We start from the raw sequence: 17437 nt of genomic DNA on the forward strand, positions 1-17437 counted from the left end.
AGATTCCATGTGGGGGGGACAGGGACAAAGCACATTTAAAACCTCATTTCTGTAATGCACACACATATACCAATAGCAGGAAAGAAGCTCAAAAGTGGCAAGTGTGAAATTAGTCTATCACCTTGCTCAAAAGGGAGATATTTACATAGCTTTATATTCTACGCATATCATGCCTTTGGTGTCAGAAGTAAGGTCAAAGTAGATATTCAGCCACACACCCACCCACACCCCTGGGCTCAAGATCAGGCAAAGCAAGCAGAAGCCATGAAGACCAAGATGCAAAAGTTGTCACGTCTCTCAAAAGATAACGCAACACACGTGTTCCTCTGACTGAATAAAAAGTGTGATAATGGTGCATTGCTATAATTACATTAGAAATACAATAAGCAAAAGGATGTGTCTAACAATAACTTTCCCACTGCATTCGCAAGTAATGGGGTTTCTGTGTCATTTTTCCATTTTTTCTCTAGGTGGCAGCAAGAGGCCAGATATGTCTGATCTCGGGACAATGCTGAACGTGGTCCCTGCACACAAGGTCTGCACTTTTTACCTGGTTATAGCCTAGCTGTTCTTTGGGACAAAGAAAAGAGAACAAGGCAGACCAATATATTTCTTAATGACACCAAACACTTCCTCTTCAGAGCACAGCATAAGCAATGCCACAGTGCATCCTACACTAGAAACAGACAGGCAAGTACGTGCAGGATTCCATTAAAAGCCACACAGGACAAATTCAGAGAGAGAGAAAATAGCCTTTTAAAAAAGCAAACCAACAAATAAAATAGTAACTAATGCAAGAAACACACTTTTTTTTTGGGGGGGGGGGTGCCAACCAGTGGGGAAATCTCCTGACAGTTCAAAATAAGCAGAAAAACAACTAAGTTAGGACCACTAAGTTTTACAACTTTTTGCATACTCAAATCTTCCTCACTTCTTTTTACTGAGCAGACACAGGACAAATATTTGCTGTACAGCATAAAGTAAGTAAGAAAGATGATCAGAAACGTCTATGAAATTGCCCAGGGTTACCATGACAAACCAGGCTTTCCAGACTGGGCTACGCCCATAAAGAAACACTTAGCCTGTACAGTGGTGCCTCGCAAGACAAAATTAATTCGTTCTGCGAGTCTCTTCGTCTTGCGGTTTTTTCATCTTGCGAAGCACGGCTATTAGTGGCTTAGCGGATTAGCGCTATTAGTGGTTTAGCGGCTTAGAAAAGGGGGGGGGGCTCGCATGAACTCGCAAGACGTTTCGTCTTGCGAAGCAAGCCCATAGGGAAATTCGTCTTGCGAAGCGCCTCAAAAGACGGAAAACTCTTTCGTCTAGAGAGGCATACGTCTTGCGGGGCACCACTGTATCATAGCACACCTTAAATCCTGACAGAACTCTCCCCCCCCCCCATGCATGTTGTGCCCAGCAACTTTAAGCAGGCGCATTTAGATTTTTTATTTCCGTTTTATTGATTACTGTATGTATGCAACTGACCAATTTGATTGGTTGATTAGATACAATTCAGCTTCAGAAACAAATCCTTGAAAAGATACTAGGCCATGCACAGGGTCTTCCAGTTTGCAAAAGCTTTCCCTGTTAGGAAGAGATGCTGACTTACCACAAGCAACTAGGCTTGTGGCTGAAGTTGTAGCAGCAGTAACAAAGAATAATACTTTTCCAACTCCCTTTGGTTTTAGAGGCCCACCTATGTCACTGGAGCTTCAGAAAACACCCTTCCTGTCCTGCTCCCAAAGGGAAATGTTACTGCACAATTATTGTGAAGCTCTAGTTCTGTAAAAACCTAGGAAACATTTTTATGAAACCGTTTTGGGGGAAAGAATATTATGGAAAGAATGTATTTTGGCAATACACAAACAGCAAGACACCTGCTAGTTCTCTTAAATGACACAATATACGTCACTATACAATGGCTTACAGCAAGAGTATGCAGCGTGGAACAAAAGATGCATGTTTCTTCTTGCCTGTTGAGCAATCCCATTATTTATTACCACTGTAAAGTAGATCATTGATTACAAAGCTGTCACAGATGTTTTACCTGAACTTCAATCCTGGCATCATTGAACTAAACCCTGGCAAGTTTCTCTAAACACATTATTTCATCATCATCATCATCATCATCATCATCATCATCCCTTCCCCACTTCACTCAGGGCAGGTTACAGTTAAAACACAATATTAAAACAGTACAAAACAACATAATCACAGAAAAAGCTGGGCCCTCAAAAATATACATCTCAAGTGTCAAAAGCCAAAGTAAAGAGGTGAGTCTTCAACATTCACTGAAAGCTGTATAAATGAAGGTGCCAGGCAAATCTCCACAAGGAGGGAATTCTACAACTTTGGGGCCACCACAGAGCCCCCCCATTGAGCTTGAGAGGGCATGGGAACTACCTCTCAGGTACTAAGATCAGCAGAGAGGGTTCTAATGGCCACAACAACAGAAACCTCTGCAAGCAGGAAGTCTTTGCACATATGGCTGAATGTGCAAAGACTTCCTTCCTAAAAAAAACATCAGTCGTCAGGGAGCAAGGCTAGAAACAGCACCTGAAGCTACAAAGGACAGAATTCAAACAAAATGATTTTCTCTTTGGGTTAGTTTTTTGCCAAGGAGATAAATATACAGTGGTGCCTCGCAAGACGAAATTAATTCGTTCCGCAAGTTTTTACGTCTTGCGAGTTTTTCGTCTTGCGAAGCACGGTTTCCCATAGGAATGCATTGAAAATCAATCAATGGGTTCCTATGGAAACCACCTTCAGACCAGGTCCGGAGACAGTCTGTCCCCCGACCTCTTCTGAAGGCTGGGGGGGGGGGGCAAGGGCTTTTCTTCCCACCGCCAGCCTTCAGAAGGCTGTTCTGAAGGCTGGCGGTGGGAAGAAAAGCCCTTCTCCCCACCTCCCGCCCCGCAAGCTCCGGGGACAGGAGGGCTTTGCTGCCGACCGCCAGCATTTTAAAAGCCCCCGGGACAGCGGAGGTCTTCTGAAGGCCGGCGGTGGGCGAAAGTCTTTGCTCCCCACCGCCAGCATTTTAAAAGCGGTCCGGGATAGCAGGGAAGCGCGCTATCTTGGACCGCTTTTAAAATGCTGGCCGTCGGGAGCAAAGACTTTCACCCACCGCCGGCCTTCCTGGTCCTCTTCTGAAGGCCGGCGGGGGGCAAAAGTCTTTGCTCCCCCCCCCCGCCTGCCTTCCCAGGATAGCGGAGAAGCGCAGCACGTTTCTCCGCTATCCCGGACGGCTTTTGAAGGCAGGCGGGGGGAGCAAAGACTTTCGCCCACCGCCTGCCTTCAGAAGACCTCCGCTGTCCCGGGGGCTTTTAAAATGCTAGGCGGCTTTTAAAAGTCTCCGCTGTCCCGGGGGCTTTTAAAATGCTGGCGGGCGGCAGCGAAGCCTTTAAAAGAGGTCCCTGGAGATTTCCCTATGGGCTTTCTTCTTGCGAAACGACTCAAACGATTCGTCTTGCGGAACGACTCAAAAACGGAAAACTCTTTCGTCTTGCGAGTTTTTCGTTTTGCGAGGCGTTCGTCTTGCGAGGCGTTCGTCTTGCGAGGCACCACTGTATAAGCAAGAAAAGGTACTGACCCAGTTATACCATTTCACCTATTCTCTTTTAGCAGTAGGCATTAGTTCACTGTATAGAGCATGCAGAAGATCCCAGATATCAGAGCTTGGGGAAAACCTCCACCAGAGAGCTGCTGCCAGCCAAAGTAGACAATGCTAAGCTAGATGGATGAATAGTCTGACTTCATAGGAGGCATGGTTTCCATGTTCATATAGTGATTCTGTTCAAAACTGCTCAAGCAGCATGTTTCTCTCCACCACCCCTAGACAGTGGGGCATCTTGGAATTGTACAAAGAGCTGCAGTTATTAGAGGCAGAACTGGTGGAGCAGTTCAAAGTAGCAAGAGAAAAAAGGAACGAATCTTGCATTTTTCTAAGGAATATTAAATGTGGAATCAGAAAGGGAATATTCAGAATTTGGAGGTAAGGGGAGGAGGGAAAGAAAAGACTGCCTAGCCCTAACCGTACAACTACACTAGAGCTAGCCAGAAAGACTTTTGCTAAATTCACTAAACTCTGCCAAGAAAAAAATGACTGTTTTCTTTCATATATGTCATATTTTTAAATCTTGCTCCCCCTCACCCAAGATTCTGAGGCTTCTTCTGTTAAGGAAGCTGCAGCGGCTTTCAGGCATTATTAGTCAGCAAACATTCTAAATCCAGAATCAGGATATGCACACACATAATTACTTTCCCCACAATCAACTACCCAGTCATTATCACCAATTAAAAAGAAATAAGGCCTTCAAAATTCTTTAAATAAAATAAAAAGATTGACAATTTAATAGAATTTTAAAGAGTTGTTTGTTTGTTTTTTGCTGTTGTTTTTAAACACGATTTTACAATACATCTCTGTAACTGCTTTTTCCAATTCCGTCATCTTAATCAGACAACATAAAGGCCTAGTCACTGGAGGCTTCCGGTTCACGGTGGTTGTTCAAGATCTAAGCAGAGAGGCAGATAATATCTAATTCGTTGGATACTTGATACCTCTCAGTCACTAAGGATGGCCACAGTTAAAACTTCCTTTTAGATTCTGAATACAACCAGTGAAAGAAATGCCAGACTGAGAGCCCAGATCACACCTGATTACTTCAACCCAACCTGATTAGTACAACCCAAATGTCTACTACAGAGAACAGCTGCGCACTCCATGCAGCAATACATTTGCTACAAACACACTGGCGCTTCCTGGAAACACATTAAGGGTGTGGAACATACATGTGCACTATCATGCCAATAAGTGCACATCTGGATAGCCCAGTCTAACCAGGACTTCTAGGCATGATTACGGGTACGTAACATTACACACCCATTCATACTTTCTTTTCCTGTAGGTGTATTCTAGTCAGTTCTTTAGCCCTTATATGATCTTGTTGATTAAGAAAAGTTGCATTTATTACAGTTGCATGTGTTTTTTTGCATAGCAGTAATGCCAGGGGTAGAAAACAACCACCCGAGAAGAAACTGCAGGTTTCTCTCCCCCCCCCCCCAAACATACATAGTGTAGTGGCCATGGAATTTGCATTGCTGTTCTGAAGCCCAATTCATGCTGGCCAGACTTGAGTCAACAACTTAGTTCATTCAGCTGGCAGAAGTTCCCTTATATGTAGAGAACAGGTCATACAACTCATTTGCCATGAGGCTAGACTGCCAGTTTGGCATGCAGAAAGACAGACCTCCAAAAACCTGAGCATCCTTTAAAAAATAGCCTTAGTTCAGTAAAATTATGGCTAAGTGCCCCAGGATTGCTAAACATGACTAAGATTAAAAACAAAACAAAAAAAGTACTTGGCAATATTAACAATGGGGGAGCACCAGTCATACCTTCCTCTGTGAATGGCCTCCACCATTTGAAGAGTCATGGGTAGTGCTGGATCAGAAAGACCCAGATCCAAATCCCCAGTTAGTCATGGAGCTCCCTAAGTGGCCGTAAATTCTTTCTCACCCTAATCCACCTTGTGAGGATATAAGGAAAAGCCCAATGAATGACCCTCGATGGCAGTGGAGATGGATGAGCTACAAAAATGTGATACAAAAGCAAGGGCCTTCACACTTCTTGAATGAAACAAAGCCAAGCACAGCCTTTAAAATGCAGAAGGATTTTAAAATTCTGCTAACTTTTCTGTAGTAAATCAGCAAGCACAGAATTTATTAGAGATAGAATACAGAGGCCCTTTTACCAGCTTCCAATGATTTGGTGGCCTGGATAGGTCGGCCATGCCAGGGCGATTCATGCTCTAGTAACTCTTGGTTGGATTAATATGTGTTATATGTGGGACCACACCAGTCAACCACCTGGAAGTTTCGGTTAGTGTAGAATTTGGCCATCAGAATTCTTACGGTTACAACCACAGCACTCATATCTTCTGAAAGTACAGTGGTACCTCTGGTTGGGAACGGGATCTGTTCCGGAGCCCCGTTTCCAACATGAGCAGAATGCAACCCACGTCTGTGCGTGCGCAGGCCGCGATTCATCGCTTCTGCGCATGCACGTGACGTCATTTTGAGCATCTGCGCATGCAGCGAAACCCGGAAGTAACCCTTTCCGGTACTTCTGGGTCGCCGCGGGACGCAACCTGAAAAGATTTAACCTGAAGCAAATGTATGAAGAGGTATGACTGTATTACAAAGACTAGCATATTCTCAAGAGCACAATTTAAGGTGCTGGTTCTTATACTTTGGGATCCAGATATCTGAGGAAGTACCTGTTCCCATTCTAGCTTGCCCGTGTCTTAAGATCTTCTGTTGAGGTCCTTCTCCAAGTAACCTTTTTTAACAGAGATATGTTATGTAGTAACAAAGCAGAGGACACTTTTTGTGGTGGTGCCCCAACTGTGAAATGCTTTCTCAAAGGAGACATGTCTGATGCCAACATTTTTAATGCCAGATTAAGACTATTACATTCCTATTTGCCCAGGAATGTTAGATGGTCATAAATGCTATTCTTTTCTTCTACTATCAATGTTTCTTCACATATGTTATATGTATTTGTTGTGTAAATGGTTCTCACACTTCTGTATATTGCCCTGGAATGTTCTCATGCAAGGCGGTTAAGAAATATCTGAACACAATTTCCTTTTTTTGTCTTTTTCCTGGTGACCAGTTGTTTGCCTGTAAACTCCAGGTGGCCCTGCCAAGTGAGGTGTGACTGGTGGCTACAAGGGAGAAAGACTTTTGTTGCTGGGATCCTGTATGTGAATGTTCTTCCTAGATGGGATTGCTTGGTTTCCAATAGTTTAGCAATACTGGAGGCTGCCCAGAGAATGTCATTATTGAGCAGCATATTAATATGGCAAATAAATAAAAGGTCTGCCACAAAACATATATTAAACCAATATGGGTAGCATGGAAGTTTCAACTCACCGGTTGTAAAGATTCTTCTTGCCTCCTGCTTTGGCTCTGCCGACTGATGAATGACCGTGTTGACACTTTATAATGGTTCAACAAGCAGATGATCACCACTATCATAACAGTTATAACCACGATTATGATGATGATCTGAACAAACTCTAGTTCAGCTGTGGGAAAAGAAAGAGAGAAAAAGTGTCACTCTAGGATAGATAAGGAGTGTTAAAAAAAGAGGAAGGTGAAACTGCAAGCTGATACCCAAAATAATCTATTTGTTGATGCATGTATATTGCTCAATAAAGTTTTTACTACAGCAAAAAAACTGATCCCAACACACTATTTCAAGATTGAAATAGCTTTGTTTTTCCTCTCTGGAAAACACATTTCAGAATAACAAAATCTGCAAACTGGAAAGGCTAAATAATTATGCCTTTTCCCTATCTGAGGATTCCCTCTTCCCTCAATGTCTAAAAAAAAAGATTCTCTTCTGATTTTCATCAGTGACACAGCACAGCAAAAAAATTCAATATAAATCATCCCCGCCGCCACCTTAAACATCATTTTTAAGCCTCCAAGTTAATTGATGAAGGAGAGCTCTACATAAAAAAATGCAGCAACAAATCAAGTTGAGATGCTTTTTAAAAAACTTCTTGCATCATCTAGAAATACAAATCTTGCACTTTCAGTATGTCATATTGGGAAGTACACAGTGAACCGACTGCAAGGTAAGCTAATATCCTGGGTGAAAACATCCTTCAAGAAAAAGAAGTGTTTAAGTAACAACATCCTTCCTATTATTGCAATCAATTCAAGTAACTCGTCATCCAGAGGGATAGGAAGAAACCTGCACAAAATTGATAAATGAAGCACTGCTGTGCTGTCCTGCCATCCTGCTACATAAAGCTTTCTATAGAAGGTTCACATATAGACCAAAGACAGGTACAAGAAGGCATTCACAGTAGGGATTCCTTTCCGGCTGGAAGTTTGACATGTGTCCAGAGTCTATTTTCATTAAGCTTGCAGAGAAATAATGATAAAAGTCCACCCACTTTTGGTTCTAGCCTAAATCAGCTAGTCCTGGCCAAAAACCCTTTGTAGAGAAATGGTTTTCCATTCCTACATACAGATGGTGACCATTTTGTGCAGGGGTTCCATTCCTGGCCCTCATGCACGTCGGCAGAGCAAGCAAAAGCCTGTTCAATCCTGTTACACCTTCGTTTTGGACCAAAAAGCCCCAAGCATCAGCGGTCATGCGTCAATTGGATGAGCACAAAATGGTCCCCATCTGTACATAACACACTGATTTCTCCAACCTTAATGATGAGCAACATAATAACTTAAAGGTCCTTTAAGAATCCAGAAGTTACAAGCACAGGACGCTCCAGAATTATAAGGACTGCTGTGCCACTGCCCACTTACCAGAATACTGAAATAAGTAATCGTTTATCTATATCTAGTCTCCCATTAATATTACCACCATCAACACCACCACAGTAAGAGTTCAATAAATGAAAAATGTAAGGGGAAGCTTAAATAACCAGAAGGATTCCTTTGAAGAAGAAGAACACCCTGAATATGTAAAGCTTTCATTAAAGAAAAAAGGAACAAGGACTGACTTTCCTTGGCTCATACAGGATTGATTGATTGATTGTGTGTGTGTGTGTGTGTGTGTGTGTGTGTGTGTGTGCAGTGAAACCATGGTGATGAGAGATTAACCTAGAAAGTCACTGTAGTTTTACAAAGTCGCAATGCCCATAAAATGTCTTAAAGATTAAAGAAAACGCCCCAGGGTATTACAAATGTTTTCCTTTTGGAAGACATGATAATTGCTTTACACGCCTCAGATTCAATTAATGCATCAATTAAAATTATGGCACTTTGGGACAAACTTGTCACATCATTAATCTTGAAGGTTCACACCTTTAGCCATTCAAATTAACAGGAAAAACACATCAATGACAGAATAATGTACTTGTTTGTACGTGCAAGAATGAAAAGGTTTTCCTTCCATTCAGTTTCCTGTTTACAGCAAATACAAATCAAACTTCAAATATGCATGGCAAACTACAGTGCTGGACTAAGACCTGGGAGACTCCTCAGCCATGAAGTTCACTGGTGCCCTTGGGCCAATCACAGTTTCTCAGCCTAACCTACCTCACAGGGTTGTTGTGCAGATAAAATGAGGTGGGGGGAACCATATACACCACTTGAGCTCCTTGCAGGAATGGTGGGATATTAATGAAATTAATAATATTTACAATTCACATCTTGAACAGCCCATACATATAAAAGATTAAGTCATATTTCAGCTAAAGCATGCCTTTGGTTATTTTCATTGGCTATACAGTCATACCTCCTGTTGTGTTAGGTTCATGTTGCGGATTTTCGGGTTGCGAACGCGGCAAACCCGGAAATGTATCCTTCCGGGTTTCGCTGTGCGCACACGCATAAAACTGTTCTGTGTGCTTCGCGCATGCGGAGTATTATGCGCGCTTTGTGCACACGCAGAAGCACTCTGTTGTGTGTCACACACACACACACACACACACACACAGAGAAGCAGCACTCTACTTACTGACATTTCGGGGTTCGAACGGCACCCCGGAACGGATCGCGTCCATAAGTAGAGGTACCACTGTACTGGCACAGCAATGGCAAAACAAAGCCAGAAATGTATTTTAAAAGTATGTATTAACTAACATTTTAATGATCCAAAATCTCTCACGCATATGAGATTATGTCATCCACAAGCATAATGGTTGACACTTGGGTATCTTTAGCATGGTGGAAATTCAAAGAAAAGGCAAGATGATAATTCAGCCATTTCTAAAGCGCACAAGTGCACAAAAAGATGAATAAGAGTACATCACAATTCCTATTCTTAAAGCTTTGGCTAGGCAGAAGGTGGAAAATATAATTGTTGTTTTTTTCTCCCTCCAAACTATCCCTTTTCTAATCATTGTGAGAGGGTTTTAAGATTAACAATCAAGATTTTGAAATAATCAAGATGTCTCACCTCCACAAGAATAGAGAATGTAGAAAGTGGATTAGTGGTAGAATCTAACGACACCTGCCATACAAGGACATGCATTCCAAGACTGTGCACAAAATCTTGCCATTTTTCTGCATGCCGTGAGAATTATTCACAGTCTAAGGGAGGATTAAAAGGACCTCACTATGCAACTGAAGAAAACAGAAAATTTCCTTTTCTGCTTCCCTAGTTGCTCCCTCATTATGGCTATCAATAAGGCAAAGTACAAATATTTTTAATTCAACCAGTGAGTTTCCCACTGCTGCTACCTCAAACTTCACATGCATCAGTCAATATGTTAGTTTATACTCAGGTCACTTCTGCAGCTGTTATTGACAACAGGGTACAACGAAATCCTCGATTTCTGTGCCCTGTGTCCTCTTCCACCATGCCTCCCCGACCTAGTAAGAGGGCACAAGTTTTAGGCTTCAAAAGCAGCAGCCTAACTATTTCTCAACCACAGGACCCCAGCAGGCCGATTACTTGAGAGGCCAATAACCCAAGCACTTAATTGGCCCAAAGATATTTTATTACTGTGTCAATTGAGCAGCAGTTGTGAAAGAGCAATGTGCAAAATAAGTAATGTTGATTTAGGCTTTCCTAGAATGCGGTGATGGCTGGAATGACGTTATTTCTGCATCTGCCAAAAGCACAGACTTCTAAATTTAATCAAGGGCCCTGAACATTTTTACAGAAGGCCAGTTCCTCTTTTCCTATGAATGTTTATTTTGAAAACAAAAAGTCTGAAAATATGCAAGCAAAATCTGATAAACAAGAACATTTTAAGAGGCAAAAATGAGATAAATAAAAGTATGTTAAATATGTGCATGTGTAGAAAAGGAGAGCAAGACGGACAGAAAAATGCAAGTCTACTCAGAAGTGCGTCCTACTGTGTTCAGTGGGATTTGCTTCCAAGTAAGCATGTATAGCCTTGCAGCCCAAGTGAGCCATAATCAGACCCTTTTGATCAACAGGATGTGGGTTGATTTCCAAAGACACATCTTTAATTGCAGCATAGTTTCACAACTTTAACAGCAGTGTAGCTTCAAAGTCTGGGCTCTCTCCCCACATCCATATCACATCAGATCAGTTGTGTCTGCATTCCACAACCCAGCACTGGGGATTATTTCCACAAGGTGAAGGAAAACAATTTTTATACAAAGGCTTCATCTTGGCTAACACACTCATTTGCATACATAATTATAATACCCCCCCCCAAGAATTTTTAACTCTTAATGAAAGCAAAACATCTTAAGAGTCTTCAGTTTATATAATGGCAAGTGCTACCGCAAGAGAATAGATCAACAGTACTAGTGAAGACACATTTATTGCTATTTACATAGGATTATAAAAGTATGCCTGGTAGTATTTATCCTACTTATTTTGATGTCTCTGGGGTCATATAAAACCAGCATGAAAAGGCAAAATTATAAGCACAAGCCTCCAACCTTTGTACATATAATAGTCACACATGTGAAACACTTCTATCACTATAAAGTGGAAACCAAAATAAGAGGCATATCCCCCACTCTTCAGTATCTAATGCTGACTTGTGCCACAGTCTTGTACACCTCAGTCTACCTCACCACCCTAGTTCTATACAGATATGATCTCCACCTGCAAGCATGTATTTAAAACAAAAGCATTTCAATTGCCCTGACCATGACTATCATCCATACATACATACTTGAACTAAATGGAATGTCTATCTGAGCTAGACATGAACTGGATTGGCTGCAAATTAACTGGGGTTTTTTTTGGGGGGGGGGGCCTTTCTATGTTAGGTGCTTGAGTATGGATAGTCATAAAATCTCCCAGAGAGAAATAGTAACAGCAGCAAAAATACTAGACCCATTACACAGAGTATGCTAGAGAAAGTAAAACAGAAAGCGGGTAGGCAGGAAGGTGATTAAGGGTTTAAGGGGAAGAGAAAGAAAAATAACTTGGAGACAAAATTAAACTAAGAGCTTGGGGGGGGGGGGGAAGAGTCTAGAATACCTCCTTCCAAAACCAGGTCTTTCAACTGAGCATCCTTCAGTGTTGTACTGTTAAGCTGGTCAGTGGACATAATCGTGTCCTCCTCCGCTGGGAAAGGAGCGCGTCGGGCATCGCCTTGGGCTCCCTGCAGCAGCCAGGCAGCGTCGTCGCGAGTCTCCCAGTCGCCCAGGCGGGTGGGTGGGGGGTTGGGCTGGCCGCGTCTCTCCCTCGGCAGGCAGGCAGGCAGGCAAAAGCGGCCGGCGCTCCTAGACACAACTCCGTCGGGGCGGCTCAAACCGCAAGCGGAGGCGCGCGCCGCCCGACAAGGGCCCGCCGAAGAGCGCACGAGCGCCGCGAAGCGGGGGACTCTTCTCCGAGGCCTCTCATGCTACCCGGCCCGAGGCGAAGCCCCTGGAGAGGCTCCTCCAGGCCTCGCTCCACGCCACCGGCTGGGGCACCGGAGCACCCGCAGGGAAAAACACGGAAGAGGGCGACCCTGCGTAAAGGCGCATGGCGCAGCGCGCTTGGAGATTTCTATAGCTGTTTATTTTATTTTTTAAAAAAAGTTTAAAAAGGAAGGAAAATCATAGAAAAAGAAAACGTCGATCTATTAATCCCGATCGGATGTCCTAATTCCATATATATATGGAGCTCCATATTACACATGAAAAAAAATTAACATGGCCTAATTGAAAAGCTTGAGGAGGAAGAAGGGGAGAATGAGGGCGAAGGGTGGGGAGAAAGCCAAGGAAGACGCCGCTCTTACCAACTTCCCGCACCCAACTGCTCCGCCGCCGCGGCTGCTGCGCTCTTTAAACCAAGCCCCATGGACACTGTGGAGGCTTCTCATTCTTCCGCATTTCTGCTCCAGCGCGACGTGCGTCACTCCGTGCCCAAAACGCGGCCCTCGCCGCCGCGGCCGCCGCTTGACTCAGGAGGCTCCGCTGGGCTCCCTCCCCCGCCCAGCCCAGGCTCCGGCTACTATTGGAAACGGCGCGCACGTGCTCTCTCCAGCTGAGCTCTGCTCTCGGCGGCGGCGGCACCCCCCCCCCCCCACACACACGGCGCTGCCAGTGCCGTCCCGTGTCACAAGAGCCTCCTTGTCTCGGTTTCCCTCCGCCCGCCAGCAACACCGTACGTTGAGTACATGAAGGTTACAGTATGCCGCCCTCCCGCCTCAGTCCCCACCCTGATCTATAGGAAACGCCGGTATGGAGCTGAGCAGGGCCTGGAGGCTAATCTTCCCGCGGTGTGGTACGCGCACTGCCAACTCTTGACGCAGGCATCTGCCTCCAAGGCTCTGTCAAGTGAAATACTTAGTGGGGCGGCGAGGGAAGGGGGGAGCGTGCCTGTGTGTTATCAACGGGATTAGGCTTAATGGGTCTACACCGCGGTAAAAATGTTCCAGCTGATTCTCCTCTAGAAAAGGAGGTGTTTGCAGGGATGTGGGTGTTTTAACACATGGCGCTCGGTTTGTAAATTCTGGTCACAATTAAGCTCTTTCCACATGTAGCTAAGATTCTTCTCCTTTCCTTTTCCCACATCTCTAATCCAAATGAAAAATCAACACTGAAAAAATGTATGCTGACATACATTTTTTCAAATAGCTTTCTTCCACATCCTGTTTTGCATTGTACCAGATAAAAGAAAATGGGTTAGAACCATGATAGCCCTGGATTCAAATCACCGCTCAAACCCAGTAGCTACACAGGATTTGTGTGATTTATTTATTTTTTAAGAAGCTGGTGATGTCTACATGGTCTTGAGCTCCTATAGCAGAAAGGACAGGATGCAAAGTGATGAGCAAACATCAACAAGTGGAAAATAACAATACAACCCCTGTGTATAGTCACCTCCAGACTTTAAGTATTTTGCAGGAAATAGTTGCATACTGTATCAGAATACTTGCATATCAGAAATGCAACTAAATTGGGGATTAAAGTGCTCTGACAAAAAACAAATCCTTTTTTTAAAAAAGGACTTTATGCAGTTAAAAAAGTGACAAGGAAATACACTAAAAACTGTGGGATAATGATAGCTGGGAAGGTGTATAATCTGCTCACAAACAAATTGGGATAAATGTTCATTGTTATTTAATCTCTGCAAATAAATCAGAACAAATGCTCAATAAATAGTGAATACCATATAATCTTGGCATAAGCTTTGTGCAAGCACATCAGGATGAATGTTGAATGAACAGATAATCTAGAGGTGCCTAACATCTACTCAGAAGAAAGACCCATTAGGTTCAGTGACACTTGCTCTCAAGTAAACTGTACTGCCTGCAGCCTGAAAGGCATTCTTAGGGCCATTCTAAACCTCAAACTGATAGACCTACCATTTGTTTGTTACCTTTTTACTAGCAGACAAAGCCAGTAAAGCCAGACAATATTCAGAAGTACTGTATGCCAAAATGCCACATTAAGAAGAAACATTTAGGGAACTGGTGGTAGTGGCTTTTAGAAATGCTCTTACTTAAGATGGCAAGTTTAAGCTCCAGGTTATTGGTACACGAGTACTTCCATGGTGGAAGCCAAAGCCCTTCGTGCTTTTTAGAGGGTACATTGCTGAAACAGAGGAAATGCATCACCCAAAAGGAGAAAATATGTACATGAAACTTGCACATGCTAGCCTCATTTCTGCATATACAGGCAACAACTGATTTACATGCATCCAACTGACAAGCAACTCCGCACATGTGCATCACAGTAATATGGCCAGAAAAGGGGGTGGAGGGGCTTAGGCACACTGCCGTCACACGCGATGACCCAGAATGCAAACCCCGCCCCACAAGTTGGGGCTTGTGTGTACTGTAAATGCAAATTTAGAAACAATTAGTATTGATTTAAATAGATGTATAATCTTAGCATAGTGGAAAAACCTGTGCCAGGTGGCTGCTCAGTCTGCTGGCCAGGTGCTAATTGATGATGGGCAACTTCAAGGCCCATCTTCTTTCTTAGTATTATTCATCTTTGCATCAGAATGGTACCAGACAGCTCTTCTAAGAGAGGGGTCTCCTCTATAAAACAGGCCATCCTAGGCAAATATTTTATGTACAGAATTTATTCATATCCCTCCTTCCCTGCCAAAGGAGTCTAGTTGCATTCTTGCTCTGAGTCAGGAACACAAAACATCTACTTCAAAAAGCAGAAGACGGTTAGTGAGCCCTAGACATACCATGCAAGTAGCACCCAATGTGTCTGCCTCAAAAGAGACAGAAAAAATCAGAAGCAGAACCAGGTACTGTACAACTTGAGTGACAGAAAAAAAACTGGATATAGGAAACAACATATCAAAAGCAAATCCTCTACCAGACGTATTAAAGCTGAGCTGCTTACACAGTGCTGGATGCTGACAGAAAGTTATGACTTCTAGGCAGGACAGGACAGTACCAAGAACATTTCACCATGCATGGTTTTCTAAATATTATCCTTGGTTAGCATACTGTGCTGTTTTGAAAGGACCTACATAGCATTATGACATTTTATTTCCCAGCCAGTAGTACGAGGCGGACAGGACATATTCATCGGCAAATTTGTTCCAAGTACAAAGACTTTGGTGAACCTGCAAGAGATAACTCACAAAGTAGAGGGTGCAGTGTTTCCTATGAAGACTAGGTTTCTAGGCTTCTAGGTTTCTTTCTGCCATGAAAAGACAAAGGGTTTTGTTTGAATGGCAACTTCATAAGTCATATGCAAGAGCTAGAGAAAAATAAACAAAATCTGAACTCTATAATATCAGCCAATGTGTACTGTGGGTGACATGACCTTGCTTTTTGTTGTAAGACTGGTACTACGGGTAACATGGTAGGCCTTTGGCAGTTTTGTGTTAAGGCAGGGAATTTTTTTTTTAATGGAAATTGGGTCAGACAAGTACACACCTGCAAGAATGCAGAATGAATTAATAAAGTTGTGTGGCCAAATTTTGAGGGAAGACGCAGTTGTGAAGGCTAATACTTCCATGACATTTTTAATTTTAGTAGATGAAAGAACAGTTATTTCTGGAATAGAACAACTGTCTATAGGTGTTGCGAAAGAAAGTGATAGGAATGCATCTGTACATGAGGAATTCCTGGGGTTTATTTCAATATAAGACCAAACTGCAGTAAGCATAACCAACACAGTTTTACCTGCTGATTTTGGAATAGATCTCAATAAGGTAGTTAGACAAGGATACAACAGTCATTCAACCATAGCAGGAAAATAAAATGGGGTTCTAGCACAAAACTATCCTCAGGCAGCCTTTGTCCACTGCTCATCCCATAGACATCATCTTACTGTAAATGAACTAAACAGTGTAAGTGATGTGTGCAATGCTGTTGGCATAATTAAAACCATTATGAAATATTTCCATGGGAGCATCCACAGATGACATCTAATACCCAAACTACCAATGCTATGTGAAACATGGAGCCAGAAATCAAGAGTATCTTCACATGCAGATAGTTACTCAAATATCACAACTCAAGCAATTAGCAGGATTGAGCAACACCAAGAAAAAAACAAATTTCAGGCCAGTATGTATGTATTTATCTAATTTATATACCTGCCCTTCATTCGAAGATAACAGGGTAGTTCATAATATAAACTTTTATCATAGACATCCATTTTTACTGTTTGTCTTGTGATTGTAAGCAGATTCTTCAATGTCAGAACCAGTTAACCAAGCACTGGAATCTGTAAAGTTAGGTGCAATCGAAATGAAAGAACATATACAAAAGTTGCTGGGAATAATTTAACAGCACAGGGAAGCATAATAGAGAACAAGAAACTGGCAGATGAAGTGGCCAGTTCAAAGCACCTAAACAAGACAAGCCAGTCCCCCAACCAATCCACAGAAGAGTTATACCAGTGGTCCATCTACATTCCCAACCTGGATTCATTTATTACCTCACCAAGGGATTGTTTTAGTCATGAAAACTAGCCTGCTTACAGTTTACTGAAACTACATCCATCTCAGAAGTACCACACTGAAGGAAAACTTAAAAACTTGCAAGTCCATGTCAACTTCATTCAGGGACTGTACAAATTTGAAAGCTTTAGGGATGAATCCGTCACTTGGTATGAATTATAGGGAGAAGGAAATACACCCATCATCTTGTGACTTATGCAATATAAGCCTTACTGAACCATTGGACCACACCCAACTTGCTCTGCTATTAAAATGGCCATCCCCACAGCACTTTCCCTACCAGTTACAACATGCACAGCTGAACAATTCTTTAGCACTTGGGGCAAAGTGCTGACACAGCTACATTCCACCATGAGTGAAGATCAATTGTCTGGCTTGTTAGGTGTCCATAAGAGAAAAGTTGAAGAATTATCCCAAGGAGAAATTTATATTGACCATTTTGGTGAAGACCCTCTAATACTCCAGTTTTTGTTTAAAGAGTGATCCACTTTGCATTATATTATGGATGGACAAACATTAACAAAAAAAGTTTGACCTTTTTCAGACCTTATGTCTGGCATTCACAAATGTGCAAATAGTGTGTAATTCAGTATTATGATC

General features: G+C 42.7%; 1 protein-coding gene and 1 long non-coding RNA gene across 7 annotated transcripts in view; both read right to left on the reverse strand.

Moving 5' to 3' along the window:
• LDLRAD4 (low density lipoprotein receptor class A domain containing 4) overlaps window positions 1-17437 on the reverse strand; it is a 288568-nt gene that overhangs the window by 18692 nt on the left and 252439 nt on the right. For 4 of the 6 annotated variants that reach the window (XM_079982993.1, XM_079982991.1, XM_079982992.1 and 1 more), the window contains one exon: window positions 6934-7088. In XM_079982993.1, coding sequence (XP_079839119.1) covers window positions 6934-7088 — 155 coding nt within the window. The other 2 variants (XM_079982996.1, XM_079982994.1) reach the window with 2 other exon arrangements.
• Window positions 820-1736, reverse strand: LOC307219657. The gene is made up of 2 exons (XR_013840491.1): window positions 1367-1736; window positions 820-1096 (listed from the first exon to the last, which is right to left on the reverse strand). It is a non-coding gene; the product is annotated as an uncharacterized lncRNA (long non-coding RNA).

Source organism: Podarcis cretensis, assembly GCF_951804945.1.
Source record: "Podarcis cretensis genome assembly, chromosome: 7".
In the NCBI taxonomy this organism is placed as follows: domain Eukaryota; kingdom Metazoa; phylum Chordata; class Lepidosauria; order Squamata; family Lacertidae; genus Podarcis; species Podarcis cretensis.